General features: G+C 44.0%; 1 protein-coding gene across 8 annotated transcripts in view; it reads right to left on the bottom strand.

The window, feature by feature from the left end:
• The window catches only part of AFF1 (ALF transcription elongation factor 1), a 149,280-nt gene that overhangs the window by 21,250 nt on the left and 103,689 nt on the right, over positions 1–24,341 (bottom strand). For 7 of the 8 annotated variants that reach the window (XM_082236320.1, XM_082236323.1, XM_082236319.1 and 4 more), the window contains 7 exons: positions 22,656–22,700; positions 20,976–21,062; positions 20,153–20,189; positions 18,798–18,846; positions 6,214–6,274; positions 6,046–6,083; positions 4,480–4,639 (listed from right to left, as the gene is read on the bottom strand). In XM_082236320.1, coding sequence (XP_082092446.1) covers positions 4,480–4,639; positions 6,046–6,083; positions 6,214–6,274; positions 18,798–18,846; positions 20,153–20,189; positions 20,976–21,062; positions 22,656–22,700 — 477 coding nt within the window. The remainder of the gene's footprint in view (positions 1–4,479; positions 4,640–6,045; positions 6,084–6,213; positions 6,275–18,797; positions 18,847–20,152; positions 20,190–20,975; positions 21,063–22,655; positions 22,701–24,341) is intronic. The other variant, XM_082236322.1, reaches the window with a different exon arrangement.

The following is a 24,341-nucleotide window of genomic DNA, read 5'->3' as shown; positions in this document are numbered from 1 at the left end:
ATTGCTTCATCTGCACCATACCTCTGAGGCCTATATTCTGAACTGAGCAAGGGTGGAAGGACCAGAAATGGTGGCTTTGCCCAAGAACATAATTCTGATGTGAGCACCAGCACATGCCCGGGCAAAGAGCTTCACTCGGTCCTGAAGGAGCGTCTCCACCCCCTTCGTTCAGCCCTGACACTGAGGTCCAGCGCCGAGGGCCTTCTGGCGGTTCCCTCATTGCGAGAAGTGAGGTTACAGGGAACCAGACAGAGGGCCTTCTCGGTAGTGGCACCCGCCCTGTGGATCGCCCTCCCTTCAGATGTGAAGGAAATAAGCAGCTATCTTCTCTTTAAAATATATCTGAAGGCAGCCCTGTTTAGGGAAGTTTTTAATATTTAATGCTGTATTGTTTTTAACACTTGATTGCAAGCCGCCCAGAGTGGCTGGGGAAACTCAGCCAGATGGGCGGGGTACAAATAAATTATTATTATTATTATTATTATTATTATTATTATTATTATTATTATTATTATTAAATATTATTCCACAGCCACCACCCTTTTCTTTATTGCTGCTCCATGTCTGGGGCTGTCTCCTAGGAAACCTGCCTGAGGTGGCTTCTCTTACTTCCAAGGTGTGGGGCTTCAGGTGTAAGGGACTAAATGTGGTCCTCCAACCCACTGGGACCATACCCAGGCCAGGCTCCTCACCAGCTGTGCTCCACACCCTCAAGCCTCTTGAGATGGAGGGGAGTGCATGGAATGTAGCCCATTGTATATATTCAAATCCACTGAGCTCTGCCCCATTTGGCCCTGCCCACCTCTGTCAAGTGGGCCCCCATGAAGACAACTGCGCAAAATGTACAGAGTCACTCTATGGCCTGGTTCTCACTCAGATAGCAAACCCGTCCCTTGTCTATACAGTGGTACCTCTAGATACGAACAGGATCCGTTCCGGAGCCCCGTTCGCATCTAGAGGTAAACATATCTAGTGATGGCACGTCTGTGCACGCGCGCTTCGCTTTTTGCTGCTTCTGTGCATGCGTGTGACGTCATTTTGAGCGTCTGCACATGCGTAAGCGGCGTAACACGCTCTTTAACTTCCGGGTTGCCGCGGAGCGCAACTCGAACGCGCTCAACTCGAAGTGTATTTAACCCAAGGTATCACTGTACTGCTTCAGAGGGAAGGTAAATTCTAATGATTCCACGCTCCGCCATACAAAACCAGAAATAAAATCTCTGCGCATAGAAAGCAGGCCTGTCAGAGAAAAGCCCACTTGTCCCAGACATGCTGATTTTCTATGCACAAGGGGTATTTATTTATTTTTATGGACAAGCATGCAGTCCCATGAGCCCTCATCTGCAGCCCAAAGCGGTGCAGCCCAGATATAGTGAGGAAAACCAGATGACTCTACAATCAAAACTGTAATCCAAATGGTATTTTGCTTCCCTCTCTGTTTCATATAAAGGACTGCAATGTGGGTCCCCTGCTATTATTATTATTATACCGCCCTATACCCGGAGGTCTCAGGGCGGTTCACAGAACAAAATCAAAATATAAAACCACAACATACATAACCAAAATAAAAACAACCCAATACCCTCCTCTCCCAAAAAACCCCCATAGGATGTAAATCGAATCAACCAAAGGCCTGGTTAAAAAGGAACGTTTTTGCCTGGTGCCTAAAGGTGTATTATGAAGGTGCCAATCAAGAAGGTTGATGGGTAATTGTCAGGGAACTGCCATCGGAGCCAAGAGTGGAGGTAAGGCTCCCCAACGATGCGGGAGAAGGGACCAGCAGAGGGAGAGAGAACACTTCCCTTGGGGAAGGAAATCAGAGTGACACCTGGGAGAAAGGGGAGCAGGGAAGGACCTCGGAGAGAGAGTCCAGGACCTCCGCTGGCCACGCCCACTCTGCGCAGAAGACTTCCGCGCAGGGAGTCTAGGTGGAGACTTGGTGTCAAGGAGTTTTTATGTTGGAAGAAGTTCAGGAAACGCCCACTGACGGATTCTGCCAGCGACTGACACAGCCACGGAGAAAGGGCTGTTCAGCCAGGGAAATGTTTAGCCAGGGAACATTGCCTAGAGCATCAGTACCCTCTATGCACAAGCAACCCCAATTCCCTTTACAGTAATGAATTAAGGCCCATTTTTAAAAGATGGTTTTCATAATTCCATAGATCCTCAACATGCCACACAAAGCTTGACATTATACCAATGACGTAAAAAACAGATTTTTGTTCCCGAAGCAATTTCACAACACTCCTGCTCTTGATTATGACATTAATGGTGCTTTTCCCCAGTTTGGCTTCCCAAGTAGGTCAGCGAAGGCCTCCAAAACTGAATAAATCAAGTCAAGTCCAGCCACGTCCCAGGGAAAGAGGAGGAGGGGAAGGAACCCTTCCTACAGACATGAATGTTCCACACAGATTTCTGGAAAAGGTCTAAATCTTCTGTTGAAATTTGCTTTAAAAAAAAAAAAGACTTGCACATACACAATCATGTAAATAAAATAATTGGGATCGAAAGGTTTGAGCTAAAATTTCAAAACAGAACTTAGATGCAGAAAAGGTTCTGAACTCAAAACCACTCAAAACACGGACAGAAATTTCACCCTTGTTCAAACAGTTCTTTGATTTGTCGGCAATAGAGGCCTTATGGTCATCGTTCAGAGGACACTTTACAATTGCTCCGTATGACAGATGTCATCACCACACAGAGCACATGCAATTGACAGGCACCAGCACACCAGGCCTTATCCCTGAATTTGTAAATTTCATTGGGATTTTTTAAAGCTTCTGATCATTGTACTTATAGGGCAAGACCCGAGGTGACAGCTGCAGGTAGCATTCAATCCAACTGTTCAGTAAGAAGCAAAAACTTTTTGACACCTTCCACTATTCCAGCCAACAGTTTGTAGTGAAAGGTTACATCAGGATGTATCTGAAGGTCCTTCCTCCTGGATCATGACCCCTCCACCCAGTTTCTGTGCAATTCTGCAGCGCTGTACAACACAGCCCCACTCAGCCAGGAAGGTAAAGGGGGCAGTAAGGAGAAGTGGAAGAGGAACATTGGTTGGCACAAACTGCCTTCCACTTGCATGACCGCTGCATACAGTCTATTGGCTGGAAGGCGGAAAGAGGTCTTGGGATGCCTGATAACCATATGGGCATCATCATTATTAAAATGTACTGAACTTATTTAACGTATTAAATACACTTTGAATATATTAGATGCTTCGATTTAAGGTTTTGTCTGTTTTGCATTCATGCAATTTTTAAAAAATATTTTTAATTAAAGATTTATTAGTTTACAAAAATACGTGCGTTGTCTCTTTTTTTCAAGTTGTGTTTTCTACAGATCAGTTTCATTTGCTGTGAGACATTAGTGTTACACACAGTGTTAGGTTAGGAAGAAAAGGGGGAAAGATGGGGAGGGGGGAATGGTGAGTGGGGTGGGGTCGGGTGGAAATGCTTCCATTCTTCTACTTAGTATACGTGTGTGGTTTTGTGTCAACATCACTTGTGTGGCTTCTCTTTACAATTCGCTTGTTGTATTTCTTCGGGGGGTGGCCTAGGGTGTGGTTGGCTGTAGTGAAATTTGTTTTTTGTGTGACCGGGGTGTGTGTGTGTGTTTGGATCAGGTTAGCCAGATTGATTTGAATGCTGCTGGTGGATTCTTGTTGTTGTTTCGTTGGGCCAGTACGTTTCCGAGTACAATTCAAAGTGTTGGTGCTGACCTTTAAAGCCCTAAACGGCCTTGGCCCAGTATACCTGAAGGAGCGTCTCCACCTCCATCATTCTACCCGGACACTGAGGTCCAGCACCGAGGGCCTTCTGGTGGTTCCCTCATTGTGAGAAGCAAAGCTACATGGAACCAGGCAGAGGGCCTTCTCGGTAGTGGCGCCCTCCCTGTGGAACACCCTCCCATCAGGTGTCAAAGAGAAGAACAACTACCAGACTTTTAAAAGACATCTGAAGGCAGCCCTGTTTAGGGAAGCTTTTAATATTTGATGTATTACAGTATTTTAATATTTTTTTGGATGCCGCCTAGAGTGGCTGGGGAAGCCCAGCCAGATGGGCGGGGTATAAATAATAGATTTTTTATTATTATTATTATTATTATTATTATTATTATTATTATTTGATAAAGGGGAACCATACTGAGATGAAGGCGTCTTCTTCTATTTGCACTGTGCCTCTGTTGAAACATTTCTGGCTACATGGCCTGAAGGAAGTGACTTTCAGCCGGTGGCTAAAGTATGTGCTGATGGTGTTATGTGGACGGCTGGACTACAGTAGCGCAGGATTCAAATGTACAGCGTGGGAAACTGGGAGGGTGGAAAGGGACCAGTAACGTGGTAGAAGAGATTTACAGCATTCTGCTGACAGAACAATTAAATTATCTGATTGGATTTAAAAAAAAGTCAAGAGGGGCCTCCTATTGGCTATTCACAACACACAGATCATGCACTTAAAAACAAATGGGACACCGTACCTCAGGTGTGGATGCTCTTGTTGGGGGATCATTTGCTTCACTTTCACTGGAGCTGCTCTCACTCTCAGAGTCAGAGGAACTGTCCGAGTCGCTTGTGCTCCCAGACTCTGGACTGCTGGAATGTGCCAATGCCACACTCTCAGGCTGTGATTGTGGGGCACTGCAAGTCAATACCATGAGATAAAATTAGAAGCGGGTAAGGATCATCTTTCTGCACTTCCACCCCCTCCAGAGACAGGCCAGCACTGGGGCGGAGGTTGGGGTGGGAGAGAGAGAGGGAGATAAAATCCAACCAGCATCATTTAAAACATTCTATCATTGTTCACTGGGGGATCACATTCTCCTGATCCCTCAAAAGGATGAAAATGCAAAAGCGCTAAATCACAATCACACACACACACACACACACACACACACACACACACACACACAGGGATGGAGGGAGGGAGAGAAACATTGCTAGGAAGCCAAGGGGGCTTTTGAGAGCAACTATGCGATACAGTGGTACCTCGGGTTACAGACACTTCAGGTTACAGACTCCGTTAACCCAGAAATATTACCTTGGGTTAAGAACTTTGCTTCAGGATGAGAACAGAAATCGTGTGGCGGCAGCAGGAGCCCCATTAGCTAAAGTGGTGCTTCAGGTTAAGAATAGTTTCAGGTTACGAATGGACCTCCAGAACAAATTAAGTTCTTAACCTGAGGTATCACTGTACAACTGCCAGAAAAGCAGAAGATCAAACACATTTCATCTAATGACCAAAATACACCATTTTCCCGGGGGAGAGTAAATAAGCTCAAAACATGTACAGTGGTACCTCTGGTTATGAACTTAATTCATTCTGGAGGTCCGTTCTTAACCTGAAACCGTTCTTAACCTGAGGTACTACTTTAGCTAATGGGGCCTCCTGCTGCCACCATGCTATTTCTGTTCTCATCCTGAGGTAAAGTTCTTAACCCGAAGGTACTATTTCTGGGTTAGTGGAGTCTGTAGCCCGAAGTGTTTGTAACCCGAGGTGTTTGTAACCCAAGGTAAACACTGTACATCCTGGACTTTTTAACCTTGTTTTATAGAATCTCAGAATTGTAGAATTGCAAGGGACCCCCAAGGGTCATCTATTCCAACCCCTTGCAATGCAGGGATCTAAGCTAAAGCATCCATGACAGGTGGCCACCCAACCTCTGCTTAAAAACCTCCTCCAAGGAAGGACAGCCTGCATACACTCTCAAGGTGGAAAAAAATCAGCTGCTGAACAGCTACTGCCGTTCTGCTGGCTGCTGCAGAGAACAGAATACTGGGCCACTGGCCTGATCTAGCAATGCTTTTCTTACACTCTGAATTCTAGTGCTTTGAAGAAGCAGGGAAGTATTAAAACAAGCTCATGCATTCCCTCCAAGTGTTACCAAATTATCCCAATCAGTGAACAGTTCAGTCAGTCTCACTCTCTCTCTTAACCTCTCGCCCACAACCCCAGCGGCTTCCACAAGGATTTCTGTTTACATGCATAAAACAACTTGTGAGCTGCTCCCCACCTCTGCCTCCCTGTTATTTCCAAGAAACCGTACCTTGGAGGAGTGGATGAGGAAGACGGCTTATCAGAAACCTATTTAACAAGAACAACAACAAAGAAAGGGAGAAAGGTTAGTATAAGCAGCTCAGGCAGGAAAACAGGCCATAAATATTTTTAAAGGTATTCTGGGTATTTGCAGGATTTATAAGTTTTATCTGCACACACTGACTTGGTCATCGTCACCCTCGTCACTATCGCTGATCTCAAGGTCTTCATGTAGCATTCTGAAAGAGAAAAGAGGATATAAATGTAACTTGCTGCAAAAAATTACAATGACATTTTCAAGTTTATTTTCAAAGTTTTGATTAATCTACACTCAACATACTACTCAGCTGGGAAAGTGTTCTTTGCTCAAGCTTGTCTCTTCACAGTATTTTTCTTGGAAAACGAGCACAGGTTTCATTTTTGCACTCCAAAGAAAAAGGCCAAGCTGAACTATTTCCTCTGCAGAACAAGAGGACTTCATCTTCCCTGGAGTCTCTGCTCATGAAAACTAATATAGTCATTGCTGCAAAGAAAGATCTGTGGTGCATGCTCCCATAACACTAGATATCTGGAAAGTGTTCCTATCTGCCTGTCAGAATAGAGCACTGCGGCTGTCCAAAGCTTAAAACTGGTTGTGAAATGAAGATAAGTGTTCATGGGTACTAATGCCTGTTGGCAATCCGGTGCCATAAACCTCACTAACTCAAGAACCACCATCTGGTGGCAGAAGTGATGGCAACCAAGGATTTGGAGTTTGCTATTATGTGAACAATAAGGGGAAATGACTGGCCTGAGGAGGCAGTCATTCTAATGACATCTTTAAATGGGTTTCTTTTAGCTTTTTTATATTGCTGCACCTCACCCTGATGCTTTTTGAGAGGGCAATATATAAATACCTTAATAAATAAATACAAATAAATGCATATATATATATATATATATATATATATATATATATATGCAGGTTTTGGTGTCTTCGGGTGTCTTCCCGTGTAAGAGTCGGGGTGTCTGTGCGACGTTTCGACGAGGTCTCACTCGTCATCTTCAGGCTGGTGCTTTCGGCTTCTTGTTACTGGAACAGAGCAGAATCTGGTGTTTGAGTTCCTATATAGGAACTCAAACACCAGATTCTGCTCTGTTCCAGTAACAAGAAGCCGAAAGCACCAGCCTGAAGATGACGAGTGAGACCTCGTCGAAACGTCGCACAGACACCCCGACTCTTACACGGGAAGACACCCGAAGACACCAAAACCTGCATTCCTGTACCCGTGAAAATCTACGAAAGCAAATATATATATATATATATATAACAGATTTTTTAAAAAAACAAATTTTATTAGTTTTGCATAAAGCTGTACACAACAAAGATAACCATTCCAAAAATAGAAAGAGGTTCTTTCGAACCTTTAGACCTCCTTCCCTCCCTCCATCAGTTCCATTTCTAAATTTTATTCCTGCATCTTTTACTGTAATCCATTATATCATCATGGTAACCAAAGTTACCATTGTATTATTGTATTCCTACCAATGATTTCAACTGTTTACAGTGGTCTTTCAAATATATTTTAAAAACAGGTGCAGCACTAATGCAGATAGCCAGGGGTTGTATTCCCGCTGCGTACCCTCCAAATCTACTCTGCAGGGTCCCCCAACCCACCTGAGCTGATTTTGAGGGTGTGCAGGTGGGGAGGGGAGTTGTAGGGGCTAGGAGAGGGCTAGGAAGTTCTGCTGCACAGACAGAAGCCACTTGCGCAGAGTTGTGAAGCTGAGTTCTACTCTACGGCATAATATGCACACAGCGGGCTGGATCCAAAGTGTTACTTCAGCAAACGCAAGAACTTGTTTCATGGAAAAGAGTGGACCAAAACTCTTGCTGCAGAAAGCGGGAGAGGTAGAAGTTTGCCAAATCTCCCTGCAGACTTCTGCACCACTTTCTACCAAGTTCCACAAAAAAGCTTTTTGGGGAGAAGGAGGAAGCAGCAAATATTGCTTCCCCACTTCCTCAGGTGGAAGTGCCCAGTGAGCAGAGTTCTGTTCATAAGAACTCTGGATCCAGTTCCGTGTCATTATCACAATATGTATTTCTATGAAGCTGTGCTAAGAAAAAGAGGGGGGGGACCACAAGGTTGTAAGTGGCAACTGGGCAACTAAGCAAAGCTTAGATTACACCTAAGCTTTTGCTTAAAGCCAAAAACCACTAATTAAACATGACTACCTACCTAAAGACTGAGAAAACGCATTAAAGGTATAACCAGCCAACCAACCAACCCCAGCTCCCAAACTGCTCCTTGCACTATCATGAAAATCAGACACTCAAAGCTGAATTAGCACAAGTTAAAAAAAGAACCACTGAATCTTAAAGGGGATATTGCTTTTTAAGAAGCTTTTTGCTCTTAACTACTATCCTCCCTGTGCTAGAATGAATTAATAATGGCACGTATTTTTTATTTATTTACATGCCACAGATTTTACTCAGAAAGTACATCCAGTTACCTCTCAGACACTGAAATATGACCACTTTGGGGATGGATCCTGGCAGCTACTTGATACCAAACAAACAGTGCTTCTAAGAGCCAAGAGGCGGAAGTGATGGATAACCAAATCCAAATGAAACCACAGCAGGAACAGGAATGTTAGCCAGATAAGATCTGATATTTTTGAGGCTTGCCAGCTGGCACCCACGGATGAACAAACCCATCCAGTTTCTGTGCGTATGAGTGTGATCTAGCAAATGGCAGGTGAGAGGGTAACCCTGTTACTAACCATGTCAGGCTGCAGGTGGGAGCACAGCTGGCCCTCCATTAAAAGAAAAACCCATTATATCAGGGAAGAGGTTTCCAGCTTGTGTGTAACAGGTACCCAGCACAATAAAACAGAGACTGCATGATTAAGTTTCAATCTTTATTTTATTCCCCCCGCCCCAAAAAAAGGACTGATAACCAGTCCTTCCAATTTGTACTGCTAGTTCTATAGGTGTTTAGTTATTAAGTTTGTTATTGCTTTTTAATCTGCTGCTACGCGTGCTACTGTTGGTTTTTAAAAAACTATTCATTGCTATTATCAGTTTTATAGCTTCTTTGCAATTTATGTGAAAGCGAGATATAAATACCTAAAAACAATCAAATAATCAAAGCAATAAAAGCAAACTTTTAATCATCATGGGCTGCTTTCCTTAGATTGTCTCCCCTGTACCAAACACTTTGCTTCTTAGCGCTTTGCCAAGCCGGCTAGTTCCAAGGTTGTTGTATCTGCCCAGCACTGGAAAATAAGTCAGAAAGCTACCACAATAGCTACTGCATTTAAATAAATCACAGTGTTGCAAAGCTAACTATGCCCAACTAGAAGCATATGGGGCAAAACTATTCTGTGGCACCGGCAGGGTACTAGAGTACAGCTGCTGTCAGTGAAACCAGTCCCTTGTTAAGCCTCGCTTAATGTAAACACATCCTAATGAAGTTTGGTCCTTCGGCATTTGTGGTGTACAATGGATCCTATTATGTAAAGATCTACCAAGGGATTATATCAGCATAACCACAAACCCTGGAGGGCAATCCTACAGATTCTTGCAGCGGGCTAATAATCATGTTCTCTACACGCATGTCCCCTTTCTTCTCGGCTCTTCAGCGTTGGTTTATAGAAAATCACACAAAAGCAAGCCTGCGGTTGCCCAAAAGACAAGAGCTCACAGGACAATTTCCAGAAGCCAACAATGAAAGGCCAGAAGCAAAGGAGTGAATTTTTGACGCCTCGTGATTTTTGGAGGCGACATGATTCTTTCACGTGAATACGTTTTTGTGAAGCAGTGTTTAAGAAAATAATCACTATTTCTTTTAGTAGATTCTCAAACCAGGCGTAAAAAAAAAATCATGCTGGTAGCTGCTCATTTTAACTTGCTGTCAGTTATCTGTGACTAGGCAATACACCCAGCCAGTTTATTGGAAGAAAATCAAGTGCACATGATATACAGTGGTACCTCGGGTTAAGTACTTAATTCGTTCTGGAGGTCTGTTCTTAACATGAAACTGTTCTTAACCTGAAGCACCACTTTAGCTAATGGGGCCTCCCTCTGCTGCCGCGCCACCAGAGCACGACTTCTGTTCTCATCCTGAAGCAAAGTTCTTAACCCGAGGTACTATTTCTGGGTTAGTGGAGTCTGTAACCTGAAGTGTCTGTAACCTGAAGCCTATGTAACCCAAGGTATCACTGTACTTCCAGTTATTATTTTATTTAGCAAACTTGTGTCCTGCCTTTCATCCCATGTGGTCTCCCATTCAAGCACTGATCAGACCCAGACCCTTGGCTGAGCTTCAGTCAGGTGGCTGTATTATAGAACAGTACAGTTGGAAGGGATCCTGCGGGTCATCTATTCCAACCCCCAGGAACGCAGGAATCTCAGCTAAAGCATCCATGACAGGTGGCCATCCAATCTCTGCTTAAAAACCTCCTCCAAGGAAGGAGAGTCCATGTGCCCTCACAACATGTCCTGAGCTAGGCATAGCTGCTGCAGTTCCCATGACTGTTATGAGCGGATCTAAGCAGATGCAGAATTCTAGACTATGCCACTACCATCTAGGTGCCTTCTAAGTTCCATGCATGTTGCATTATCAACCCAGCATATCAGAGGGAAAGCTTTCATGATTTCTACCTGCAGGAAGCTGTTTGCATGCTGGAGAACATTCATAAACGTTACCTCCCACTCATATTTTGAGTGGTACAGTCTAGAATTCTATGACCTCATAAGGCATACAAAACCTATACTGTATCTCCAAGTTAATCCTCTCGATTGCACCATGATAACAATCATGTGTAGCATGCCCTTCTGGTCCACATGCAGATGCCCCATCCCATCCCCCCACTTAAGTCGCGCACAACGCTGGGAAATAATTAAACAATTCCACTCAAACCCAGAAATGGGGGGGGGAGGGGGTATGGAGAGAGAGCTGGAAAGTCCTTGTGGCTCACAAGGAGACCCTCCCTGGAGCCCAAAAAGGACGTCAGTGAGGGTGGAGGAAGCCACGATGAGACCGGAAGCACAGAGGGGGGCTTTGTTTACCCTGCTCAGCCTCCCCTCCCCTCCTAACAGCTGATGTGTGGAATAGCGCAGCCGCAGCAGCCTCTTTCCTGAATGTCCTCCAGCTTCCTGCCAGCCCCAGAGCTTCCATTCTAGTTGTGGATCTTTTGGGACACAGTGTTGTTGTTGTTTTGTATGGATTGAACAGAGAGTGGCAGAGAGGGTGTTTAAAGGGCGCTCCCCACTTTATGCAATTTCATTTATGTGAGTGTGGCGGGGTCTGGGATGGAACGCCTGTACTAATTCTTTTCTTTGTTCAGTTCTCCACATTTCCACATCAATTTGCTCTTTTTTTCTTTCTTTTTCAAATGTATTTTTATTAAAGATTTTCTTGATTTACAAAAGTATGTGCAATGTCTCTCTCTCTTTTTTCCCAAGTAACATTTTTTGCAAATCAGTTTCATTTGTTGAGACATTAGGAAGAAAAGGGGGAAAGGGGTGGAGGGGTGGAAGATGGGTGGGAGTGGGGTCGGGGGGCGGTGTTTCTATTTTACTTAATATACGTAGGATTTGGTGTCAGCATTGCTTGTGCAGGTTCTCTGCTGTTCACTTGCATTCCTTTGGTGGTGAGAGAGGTTGGGGTTGGCCTTGGGGTGTGGCTGTTCATTTGTGGTTGGCTGTGGTGGTCTTTGTTTTCATGTGTGAGTGGGGTGGGTAGGTGTTTTTGAATCAGGTTAGCTGTACTGATTTGTATGCTGTTGGTGGATTTTTGTCATTGTCTTGTTGGGCTGTGTGTGTGATAAAGGGGAGCCATACCGGGGTGAAGGCATCTTCTTCTATTTGTCCCCTATGTTTACCTATGTTATTTTAAACTGTGATATTAATGCTGTAGATTTTAGATTTTGATTTATGTGGAAATGGTTTTCCATTTGGTTGTGTATATTTTTTATGTGGTTTATATATTGTGTACAGTGGTGCCTCGCAAGACGAAATTAATTCGTTCCGCAAGTCTCTTCGTCTTGCGGTTTTTTCGTCTTGCGATGCACGGTTTCCCATAGGAATGCATTGAAAATCAATTAATGCGTTCCTAGGGAAACCGCCTTCAGACCAGGTCCGGGGACAGTCTGTCCCCGGACCTCTTCTGAAGGCTGGGGGGGGGGACAAGGGCTTTTCTTTCCACCCCCAGCATTTAAAAAAACCCCGGGACAGCGGAGGACTTCTCCGCTGTCCGGGCGATCTTAAAATGCTGGCGGGCGGCATTTTAAAATCGCCCCGGACAGCGGAGGACTTCTCCGCTGTCCGGGGCGATTTAAAAGCCCCTGGGAAGGCAGGCAGGGGGGACAAAGACTTTTGCCCCCCGCCAGCCTTCAGAAGAGGTCCTGGACCTCTTCTGAAGGCGGGTGGGGGGCCAAAGTCTTTGCTCCCCCCCGCCTGCCTTCAAAAGGTGTCCCCGCTGCGGCGGGAGGTGTCCCCTGCCCCCCCGCCCGGCTTCGGAGCACCGGGAGAAGCCATCTCCCCGCAGCCCCTTGCTGCAAAAGACGTCAGGGGAAGCGGGGAAGCGAAGCGCTTCGCTTCCCCGCTGCCCCCCGACGTCTTTTGCAGCAAGGGGCTGCAGGGAGATCGCGATCTCCCCCCAGCCCCTTGCTTCAGAAGAGGTCCGGGGGCAGCGGGAAGCGAAGCGCTTCGCTTCCCCGCTGCCCCCGGACGTCTTTTGCAGCAAGGGGCTGCAGGGAGATTGCTATCTCCCCGCAGCCCCTTGCTTCAAAAGAGAAGACCCGCTGTCCCCGGGGCAAGCTTCGTTTTGCGAAGCAAGCCCATAGGGAAATTCGTCTTGCGAGGCAACTCGAAAACGAAAAAACCTTTCGTTTTGCGAGTTTTTCGTCTCGCGAGGCGTTCGTCTTGCGGGGTACCACTGTAGTGTGGTGTAGTGGTTAAGAGCGGTGAACTCGTAATCTGGGGAACTGGGTTCGCTTCCCTGCTCCTCCACATGCAGCTGCTGGGTGACCTTGGGCTAGTCACACTTCTCTGAAGTCTCTCAGCCCCTTTCACCTCACAGAGTGTTTGTTGTGGGGGAGGAAGGGAAAGGAGAATGTTAGCCGCTTTGAGACTCCTGAAGGGGAGTGAAAGGCGGGATATCAAATCCAAACTCCTCCTCTTCTTGTTTATGACTTTTTTAATTATGTAAATCTTGTCATGTTGTAAGCTGCCTTGAGCATTGTTTTTAACTGTGGAAAGGTGGCATACAAATAAAATGATGATGATGATGAAGAGCCACTACTATTCAGTGCAGACCATAATGAGCTAGATGAACAACAGCCAAGCGCTATATAAGGCAGCGTTCTATGACTATGAGCACAGGAGCTCCAAATCACTAATGCACAGGAAACTGCACATTTGACTCAGTCCTCAGTTGTGGTGGTGGGGTTTTTTTTTTGGAGTGGGGAGGGGGATAATTATGAAATAGTTGCCACTCAAACCCAAAGCACAATTTTTCTGCCCCTACACAAGAAACTGCAGTAAGGTTTTATTATCCCAGATGAAGGCATCAGTGTTCCAAATAAAACCTTCAGAAGAAAATGGCATTATGTGGGAAGACCGTGAAGACTACATCTATTATCCAAAGACGACACCGTTTATTTTTCCATTATCTTCTGAAGGGCTTCTTCCCAGAAAGATAGATAGATAGACAGACACAAATTGCCTCTGTTGGCATATTATTAATAGCTTTCAGATAAGCTATTAATAATACAGCAAGAAACTTGCAGCTGACGAATTGTTCCCAGGAAGGACAATAGAAGCTTTTTCTTTTTTTTAAAAAAAGGAGAGTCATCACTCACTACATACAAGAGAAGAGTATTTGCTAAGCAATGTTTTGTTTTTGTTTTTTAACAAACTCTTAATTGATTTGATTAATTTAAGAGGAAAGGCTAGATTTCATTTTAAAAAAAAAAACATTAAAAAACAAACAGTTCAGAGCATACAGTCAAAGTTAAGCTCTTTGAAATCTTGCACATGCTTGCCTCTGCAACCAAGATCAATGCAACTAACTCTGCCTGCATCATAGTCCAAAGTTGTTTTTAAAGTGTTTTTAATGGGTGTTTTAATATTGAAACCTGCCTTTGGGACTTTAGAGTGACGGACTGGTAATAAATTAATTTTAAAATAAATACATAAATAAATAAATAAATAATCTTCAATGTTTTTAATCTTGAACTTTTGGAGTATACAGAGTATAACATTTTTGGATCCGTCATCCTTAGATGACACTGGAGAAACAATGAAAGAGGACTTTAAAAATAAAGAATGCTGGGCATGCCGCATTTTGAGTGTGCGGGGCTGGGGGGAAACTCTTACATCTTTGGGAACTGATTATTTAGAAAGAAGAGGGGTTTGTGTGTTTACAAACAGAAGTAGCTCCTAAAACTTGTCACATGCCAAATATGATCACCCTAATGCACGAACAAGCTTGTCTCTCCTAGGGCTCCCCTAATGTCAGTGGGAACTGAACTTGCCACCTGCTGCTGTAAATAACAAAAACCTTGCTTCCATTCCAGTGAAGCCAGGTGCTAAACTTGAGGGCCGAACTCAATAATGGAAAGCCCTCTGGGAAATCCACGTTTGCTCTGCAAAAAGCTTGCCTGCTTACTCTGGGCATGCAGATGTAGAGGGATTTCAGCTTCTAATTAGCCAGCACAAACACTGCTTGTTTTCAGTCGGCTACACTCTGTAACGTGAGCGACTCAAAAGTGGCTGGAGTTTCAGACGGTCACATGCGTTTCGAAAAGGAAGAATGGAAAGAAAGAGAACCATTGTGCAGAGCAACACACAAACCCAAGAGCGCACTAATTAAAACAAACAAACTTGAGGAATCAACTTAATTAAGTCCCCGGTCCAAATGGTGCTTATTCTCGTTTATATACCGATATTTGGGGAGCCATCTTTTTTTCTACACTTTTGAGGAGCAATAGGGCGTTCTCATTAACTGCTGATAAACAGTTTTAATTGGCAAAGAAAAGGAGAATGTTCTTCTGCACTGGCAGCCATTGTAAGATGGTATTAACCAAGCCACCTGATAAAATACAGCCACATCCAAGGACTATGCTCTATGTTCAGACATAATTGCAACTCCAGCAGGACACTGGAGCTGTTATATATACCAAAGCAGAACACTCCCAGGACTCTCGTCCCACTGTTCTGGTTCTGGCAGGGGACAGGGGCCGGTGACTCAGAAGAAGGAGCAAGCAATTCTGCTGTGACTGCAGTAATCCACCTTCATCCCTAGTTATAAAGAGATTGGCTTTAGTCCTGGAGGTTTCATATTCCTCTAAAACCAATCTGTCATTAATTATATGGATTTAAGATGCTCCATGGGGATAGGACAAAGGCAGAAGGGACAAAAACCAGGCTTGCAAACAATAGCTTCCAATCCGTGTAGCCTTGAAAAGCATTTTACAACTCATAAGTCAAAAGATCTGAAGGGGTGGTTTCACACATTGTGCTCGCCATTTTCATGCAGAAAAAGAACACAACATGGAATTATGCAGGCTAAAGGAAAACTTGGGAGATTACAGTAAGAAAATATCTCTAAAAGTTGCTCATTCGCGCATGCTACCTTTTTCAAAAATACCTGAAAAACATCAATATTGTGAAGTTATTGTTCACCTGAAATGACTTTGAAACATGTTGGAAAGCCATGATATGTGTACATGTGGCACAACAGCTGCATGTACACTCATCAAAGGTAACAAAGTACACACAGTTCTTTGTGATAAGGATACCCACACAGAAAACATTGGTGTGTGGAACATTCTTTGGCTCTTGTTCTCATCAACAACTGGCTTCACCTTTTTAATTGTTAACATCAGTTAAAACTGAAAGCAGTAGTTGATTGATTTGCCCAATTAGGGGCGGTCCGCCCCTCATAAGTATTGTTGAGCAATGCAATTCTTCTGCAAGGTTTGCCTGACAAGGAAGCAGCATTGATAGATTCTGGGCTTCAGATAAGAGCAATTTAAAATAAAAGCTTTCTATTAAGTAAAAGACCACAGCCCACCCAAGTACAGCTTGAACAGAAGTGTCAATATAGCTGCTTGAATAGAGATGTGCTGCATTTTATTTGCAGAGCAAATGACTTCAGTTTTAAATATTTAACTAGAAGACTGTGTTTATGATTACAATTTAGTGAAAATTATTTACCGTGTGTTTGGAGCCTGTTCACACCATTTCAAAACCAGTTTTCTTAAGGGACAGTTTCACAGTTTTAAATGGGGAAGCCACTGGTTTAAATAAATATTAATTGCAAAATATTAATTTTGTCAGTTTTATCCGATTCATTGAATGTGAAGGCTCTGCAATTACCATCACGGCTGTTAGGTACTGATAGGTAAAGGTAAAGGGACTCCTGACCATTAGGTCCAGTCGTGACCAACTCTGGGGTTGCGGCGCTCATCTCGCTTTACTGGCCGAGGGAGCCGGCATACAGCTTCCGGGTCATGTGGCCAGCATGACTAAGCCGCTTCTGGCAAACCAGAGCAGCGCACGGAAACGCTGTTTACCTTTCCACCAGAGTGGTACCTATTTATCTACTTGCACTTTGACGTGCTTTCGAACTGCTAGGTTGGCAGGAGCAGGGACCGAGCAACGGGAGCTCACCCCATCGAGGGGATTCGAACCGCCGACCTTCTGATCGGCAAGTCCTAGGCTCTGTGGTTTAACCCACAGCGCCACCCGCATCCCTCTAGGTACTGATACCTCCTGGTTAACCCTGTAAATCTTCCTCCCATAACTGTTCTCTTACACACACATTGTTAAATACTGAGATATGAAAGCTAGGAGCTAAACAGCACCTTAAAGCTAGGTTATGGGCGCAACAACAGAATGTCTAGGCACGCTTTTTTATAACTAGAATGCAAAGTTGAAAATGAATGAACTGCAGCTAAAACATTATGTTCATTTTTTTGCATGGTCTAGTCCAGGGGACCCCAACCTGTGGCCCACAGAGGCCATTTAACTGGCCCCCGAGCCCTGAGTTCATCACGTGTAAAATAACAGTGCCAAAGGAAAATCTCACATAACTCTAATGGCATACTTAAAAATAACATAGCACTTGGGAAACTAACATGAAATGGGAAATTTAAGAGATGTGCATTGTGCTTCAGTGTTCTACGGTGTTTCTAAGCAGAAGTTCTATTAGGAAGGGTTCTGTAATGTTACTGTTACCACTCGTTTCCAGCATAGGTACACTTACAGCAAAGATTCCTAGCAACAGCTGGTGTAAATGTTTTGTTTTCTAGAAACATTCATGCACAGAGACAATTAAGGAAGATTTGCTGACCATGGAAATCAAGCTAGACATAATTCTTACTTCTGCCAAACAAGATGAAACCTGTATCTGTGCTTAAGTCTCACCAGAGATTTTAATCTTCATTAAGAAAACCTGTCCCTAATTTATCAAGCCCCTCTACTCCCACTCAAACAAACAAACAAACAAACAAATGGAGCAACATGGCAAAGTTTTGTCAAGGCAGTGGCAAGCTGAGAAACTAAGGTTCTGGCTCCAGTCCAATTTTAAATCATCAACATAATCAAAAGAATCGTGGGGCTGCTTAATATGTGAACTTTAATGTGTGCAGCTAGCTTTGCCAAAGAAATAATTTGTTCTCTTTCTCTCTCGCAAAAGCAATGTGCCATCTTCATGGGTGTGGCCTTCTGGCAACACAATTTGGAAAAGTTGTCAAAAGCCCCACTGATCACATGGAGCCGCTTGCACAATTCTTTGAGGTGTGGCTAACCTATAGTGCATGGGTAGGCAAACTAAGGCCCGGGGGCTGGATCCAGCCCAATCGTCTTCTAAACCCGGCCCGCAGACGGTCTGGGAATCAGAGTGTTTTTACATGAGTAGAATGTGTGCTTTTATTTAAAATGCATCTCTGGGTTATTTGTGGGGCATAGGAATTTGTTCATTCCCCCCCCAAAAAATATAGTCCGGCCCCCCACAAGGTCTGAGGGACAGTGGACCGGCCCCCTACTGAAAATGTTTGCTGACCCCTACTCTAGTGCAAACTAACCAAGAAGCTAGTTGCAGAAAAGCCTGAATAATTTCTTTAGTGGCAGTCTGCACATGAACAGATGTTTCAAACAACATCTTGATGTCCTGGAAACTCAGGGCAACCATCCAGAAGCAAATGCATTGCTCCCAGACATTTAAAGTATAGCATTCAATGCTGCACTGTGCTTATGCTTTCACAAAAAGCATGTAGATTTGCAGGTGCGGCCAGGATGGCTCTAGCCATGTTAGGTATTGATGCATATGGTTGTAAGGGAGTGTAAGCAGTGAAATGAGAGGGAAATTAAATGCAACAAGAACAGATGGTGCCATATAATTAGAGTGAGAGTACATGAAAAATAAGCACAGTGTGTCTAAACATACAACTAAAGTTTGCAGTTCATGCATTTGATGACGTGGACTCTTTAATATTTGCAGGTTTAGGGCATGATAACATTTTCCAGGTAATTTAGGCTCCACAAGTCTCTGTTGTTGTGGGAGGGAAGAAGCCACACCAAGCAGAACTGAACTCCCCATAAATGTTTGGGTAGTTCAGCCCTCATTTCTGCAGCTGAAGTGATGTGTGTGGTTGAGGGGTATGGTTTCATTAGAGCCGGCTTGTAGGCCAAATGGGGTGGCCTGGCAGGCTAGACGTTCCCCACCCTGACTTAACTAATGTTCAGAGGCACAAGGTGCAGCTACTTACGATTTTCCTTGCTGAGAAATAGACGTCTTAGAAGGTGCATCATACTGCTCTGTAAAACAACAACAAATGTTTTAGGCTGTACAAGCATTGTCCCATTTAAATTGTTTTCTATTGCCCTCCCCTCTCTCAGTGTGTGTATGCCTCTCACACACAAAGATTTACGCATTATGCAATCTGTGATAATTAGGGCAGCAACTTTTAATTGATGGCATATCGTCTGAATCCATGCTAGGGGTATGGATTCATACAGGTTCCCCAACAGTTTGCAACTTTCATTTTTATTCCACAAGTTAAAGACGGCGATATGTCTAATGCAGCTAAGGACCAAATAAATAAACGTGGCTCAAACTTTTGGACAGGTGTTAAATGCCTTTCTGCTCAGTGGAATTCTATAATCCATTACAGATAATTCAGGAAGGCTGCCTGGAGCCCAGGAAAGACTGAGATGACCACTATTGATTGGCTTTACAACCAATATAAGGGTAAGTGGTGCACAGGTGGCATACAGCTTCCTCCCTCCACAGGTATTCCCACACTATTCCTAGGAAACTTTTACATCTTGTTTCCATGTGGTTAGTGACGATCACATGGCCGTGCATCATGCTAATGACCCAGTAACCATAAACACCATTATGTGTGGCCATGTGATCTGCTTTAACCACATATCAAGCCCTGGAGTGGGGCTAACTACACCACATGGGGTTACTTCTAAATCTGCTTCGATGAGCCCCATCAATAGCTGGAGCTCAACTTTGCAAAAAGCACTACTGGAATGGTCATGGGTTCATCGCTCTGCCTCAATTTCCATATTGCAGTGATAGCCAGGAGCAGCTGCTGCCAATTCCAAATACAGTAGCACCTCGGGTTACATTACCCTCGGGTAACGTAAACTTCAGGTTGCGAAAGCGGCAAACCTGGAAGTGTGTTGCTGCGCGCGCATGCGCAGAAATGGTCTACCACCCCATGCACATGCGCAGAAGCACTTTACCGCTTCTCCTCGGGTTGCAGAAACCTTGGGATCCGGCCGGACCTCCGGAACAGATCCCATTCGCAACCAGAGGTACCACTGTAATTGACTGAGTCGTTTTTGTTGCTTCTGAAAGATTCCTCTGTTTACAAGTAAATGCACAATAGATACAAATATAGGAATGTTTACAGTGACTGCAGAAATGTATGCAGCAAACAAACACTGGGCTCAAGCCAACAGACACTTCTATTGTTTAACATGCTTTCATTTCAGTAAAGTTTTGAATGGAAATTTCTCTTCCATCCCTGTTGAAATGAACGCAACCACAGCAGGACACAGCAGACTGTATCCAAGCAACCGCACATAGATTTTTAGATCTCTCACTTACTCTGGCTCTGTATGACTGATCCACCATGCTGGGTTTCCTAGAAAGAGGGGGAATGGAAATTTTAATCATAGAATAGTAGCTAAGCTCCCACCTTCAGCTTTCATTTTGGCTGTGAACTACCGGTAACTAGGTGACCTTAATCACACCAGTATCTCTCAGTCTTTTAATCTACCATACAGGGATAATACCAGCCTGCTTTACAGGAATGTTGCAACAATTCTTACGGTGATTTATATAATACCACTGAGGGATAAGATGTCAGGTCTCTGCCCCAAGGAGCTTACAATCGGCACAGAGGGACAACAGAAAAGAAATGAAGGCAGGGGTAAACAGGGAAAGAAACTGCTTTTATATCATTTACTTATTTTAGAAATCTATGTTTCACCCTTTAACTGAGTTTTGAGGGTAGTTTACAAAAACCGTAGGAAATGGGGACTAAAAGTCTTTGTTAAAGGTTCCACAGAGAAGCTGAGCTTTGAAGAATAATTTCAAAGAAGTGAGGAGGTGGCCTGAAAGGCAATTCCAGGCATAAGGGGTGAGAAAGGGGAGCATCGCAAGACAATTAACACGCCATGACGTACTAGGAATACTGATATAATGAATGGAAGTTATTTGAACACCGTAAAGAAATATACTATTGCTAAGCTATTGTTTTGTCTTCAGAGTATCTTCCGCAGGACAATGTGAATATACTGACTTTGTGTTCTGCAGTAATTACGTTTACAGTCATCATTTTATTGTTTTTCAGTTCAAACTTCTTTCAATGGGTTGACATTTTTAACTGATTAGATTTAAGCAACTATTATTATTATTATTATTATACCTTTGCAGGGAAAGGAAACTTTGAAGGCTCAGCTGTGCTAGGAGTATGGATGGCTGTCAAAGGAGGTGGCCATGAATGGGTCATTTCCTAAGAGAGAGAGAAAAAGAATGGGAAAAATGAAAACCAGTCTTTAATGCCCATTTCCTGTACTTACCCAACATCAAGACACATGTAAACCCAAAGCACTGGGACAGCACAAGATTATAATCTGCGTTTTTGCTTCTTGGTTCTTGAGGGCCTTGCAGCTATCACGGTGTGTGTGTGTGTGTGTGTGTGTGTGTGTGTGTGTGTGTGTTCTTCCCTGGCATTTGAGGACTTTGGTTTGGGGTAGGAAAATGCACAATACCACCATCCTTCTACCTTCTACTGCCACCAATCATTTTGAATATACTGCATACGAAATTTTAAACTGTGTCTGAATTGGTGGATTAAAAACAGCAGCAGCAGCAGCAGAGAAGAACTGGGGCACTGGAATTTAAGATTCTGCTTTGAACCTCAGACCCATATCAACTTCCTTTGGCTATTACGAGGTATAGAGTATACAGTGCCGTTTCTAAAATGCATGTGTCCACTATTTCCCGGGCAGGGGAAAGGGAGGGGGAAAAAGCTTCTGCTAATAATACTTGATGAAGTGGCACAAACTAGAAAAAGTTGGGGTGTGAGGGACCCTAGATAAAGTGTGTATTCAATAGCAGTTATGGAATAGCCTTATCAGGGAGAAGTTCGATAGTTTGCGAATTTTTGCTGGGAACTATTAATCTGTGTGGGGTAAAACTACAACGCCCAGAATTCTCTGAGGCGGGCAATGTGCTTTGAATGTGCTTTCAAGGCACAGTATGTACACAGCCACATGGTACTGGCTCTCAGTTTGTTTCTGGGCCCAATTTAACACGGTGGTTTCAACACCTTAAATGGCATTGGCCTTTTAAATTTTTTAATGCCTTTATAGACCAGGTTACTTTAAAGGCCATATGGACCTACACAAACCTCTTCAGAGGCCCTGCTTTTGGTGCCCCCACCAAACGAAATGAAGTGGATAACCTCTGGGAAATGTGTTTTCAACAGCAGTACCCCAGTTATGGAACAACCTTCTCAGTTAGGCTCACGGGGCGCCCATCTTTGCGGCCTTTTCAGTAACCTTCTGTTCACCTAGATCTTTTTTTTTTAAACACAGATGGTCTGGGCCTCTGGTTTTTTTATGTGCTTTTAATTTTGAGGATGCAGTTGAAAATGAGATCTTGCAAAAAACCAAAACCCATGGCTGAATTTTTGTATCTCTTCCCCTTCCTTTTAAAAAAAGTGTTTTTTTAAAAAAAGTTTTACTTGAAATTTCAATTGTTTGCTTATTTATCGTAAACCACCCACAGAACTTCACAGCACACAAAGGTCGTATCTACATACAGTATGTTATCTAGGGCTAGCAATTCAGAAACATGAGACACATGGTTTTGTTTCAAACCTATTACAAGGATTGCCCAGAAACATTCAGGTTGGGTAGTTTGAAACATTTCAAAGGAACCCTTTATTGTTCGTCCAAAGCAAACAACCTTTGAATTCACACCCTGTAGCTAGCCACAGAAAAAAACAAGCAATTCCTTCCTTTACACAGCAGAAATAAATGGTTCTGCTGCCCACATCTGTTGCTTAAAGCACACACCAGCCACAGGCAGATACACTCACCTTTAAAATTTCTTCAACACAATGGACTTCATTGGAGAACGATTGCTGGAAAACAACCAGGATAAAAAAAAAGTGGGGGTTATTCCATGGACTGGTCCAAATTCACAAGCAGAAATGTAAAGGGTCAGGCTTATAGATTTGCTTAAACAGCTGTTTTATTGACGTTGCGTATGACGAATGAAAGTGTGGTATTTATGAACACTGTTATCAGGAACCCTGTTTAGGGGAAAGATTTCCTTTCCTCGCTTAAGTGCTCTCAGGAGGGGCTTCCTTCTCCTCAATTAAACCGCACCCCCCAACCCACTGAGGTTGCTGTTTGGGCCACACAAAGCTTACTCTCTTAGCAATGCGAATTGCTGCATGCCAGAGAGGCACGGCATCTCCCAGTGAGGTGTCTTAAAGAGGGAAGCTCCTATATCACGCCATCTCTTTATGTAGTTAACTATTTTTGCCGCCGGTTGGAAGAACACAAAGTAATCGCCGCAGGAGGCTGCCCCTCCGAGGAATAAAAGGCCAGTGCGGAGGATATACTCGGTGTCTCTTCTAAGATATTGGCGCCACACCCGTTGCTTTGTTACAGAAACACATAGAAATTCACCTTTGTCCACCACACCCACGCAGGAGAGCTTAAAGGCTCTGGGCTTTCTGCTCACAGTAGAGAACAAGGCAAGTCTCAGCTAGACTTCAGCAGATTAATCCAACATTTAGTTAGTATTCGAACACCCAGCAGTAAGCTATGCTGTGATAGACAGAAGCTTAAAGAAAGTAGAAGGCAACATTCAAAAAAGAAAAGGGTCATCTAGAGGGGGGAGAGAATGAACAAAATATATATAATGGCAATAGTAGCAGATTATTGAATGTATGGGGTGTTGGGGAGGGGGTAATACCTCTGGTGGGGGACACCTTGGGCTCCTTCTGGGTTAGTTTGTCCATCTTTGTCCCCCCCAGCTATCACCTGTGGCTCCTAGAAGCTGTAAGCATGTGACAGCAGCCACACCCTGGGAATGGTTTTAACTGGCCGGCTAAACCATGTGAGGGTAGCCTTCAATGGGTCTCAAACCTTCAATGACTTAAGGACTTCCCCTGCATGCAAATTCAGGCTCTGGCAGACTGAGACCAATAGTGGGTCCAACAATCAAGAAGATGATTTCTGCATGTGCTGCAGAGGGAAATGAGGCGCAGATTAGGGTCATCAACCTGGGAAGGTAGCCCATCCAGGAGAAGGAAGACTCCAGTCCTAAACCTCTGCTGCCTTATGCGCTATCTTGCGTGTATTTTCAAGGAGATGACACAAGCTGAAAGCCGAAAGGCTAAAATGTTCATCTTTCTTTCCATGCCTCTCTCTCCACGACTTTTCTCTTCTCCTTCGCCCTCCACCACATCAAAAGAGTTGCCAAACCACACTGCATCTCCCTATCCAAGAACGCAATATAATTAAAACCCATCCACTCCTCTCGGCTAAAATTCAGGTTCTTTGTGCTAGTCAGCTCCCATCTTGCCTACTGCAGCCTTCTCCATTCTGGCCCTCCCACTTTCACATTTCTATCATCTCACCTCTATCCAAAACGCCACTGCCAAAATCATACACCTCTCCAGTCTCTCAGACCATGCAATGCCTTCCCCCAAATCCCTTCCCTGGAACATAGGAAGATGCCATGTATGTGATCAAAGGACCTATCAACTGAG

This window comes from Podarcis vaucheri (assembly GCF_965113315.1).
Source record: "Podarcis vaucheri genome assembly, chromosome: 9".
NCBI lineage: Eukaryota > Metazoa > Chordata > Lepidosauria > Squamata > Lacertidae > Podarcis > Podarcis vaucheri.
Note: the sequence above shows the minus strand (reverse complement) of the source record. Positions and strands in the feature narration are given on the sequence as shown.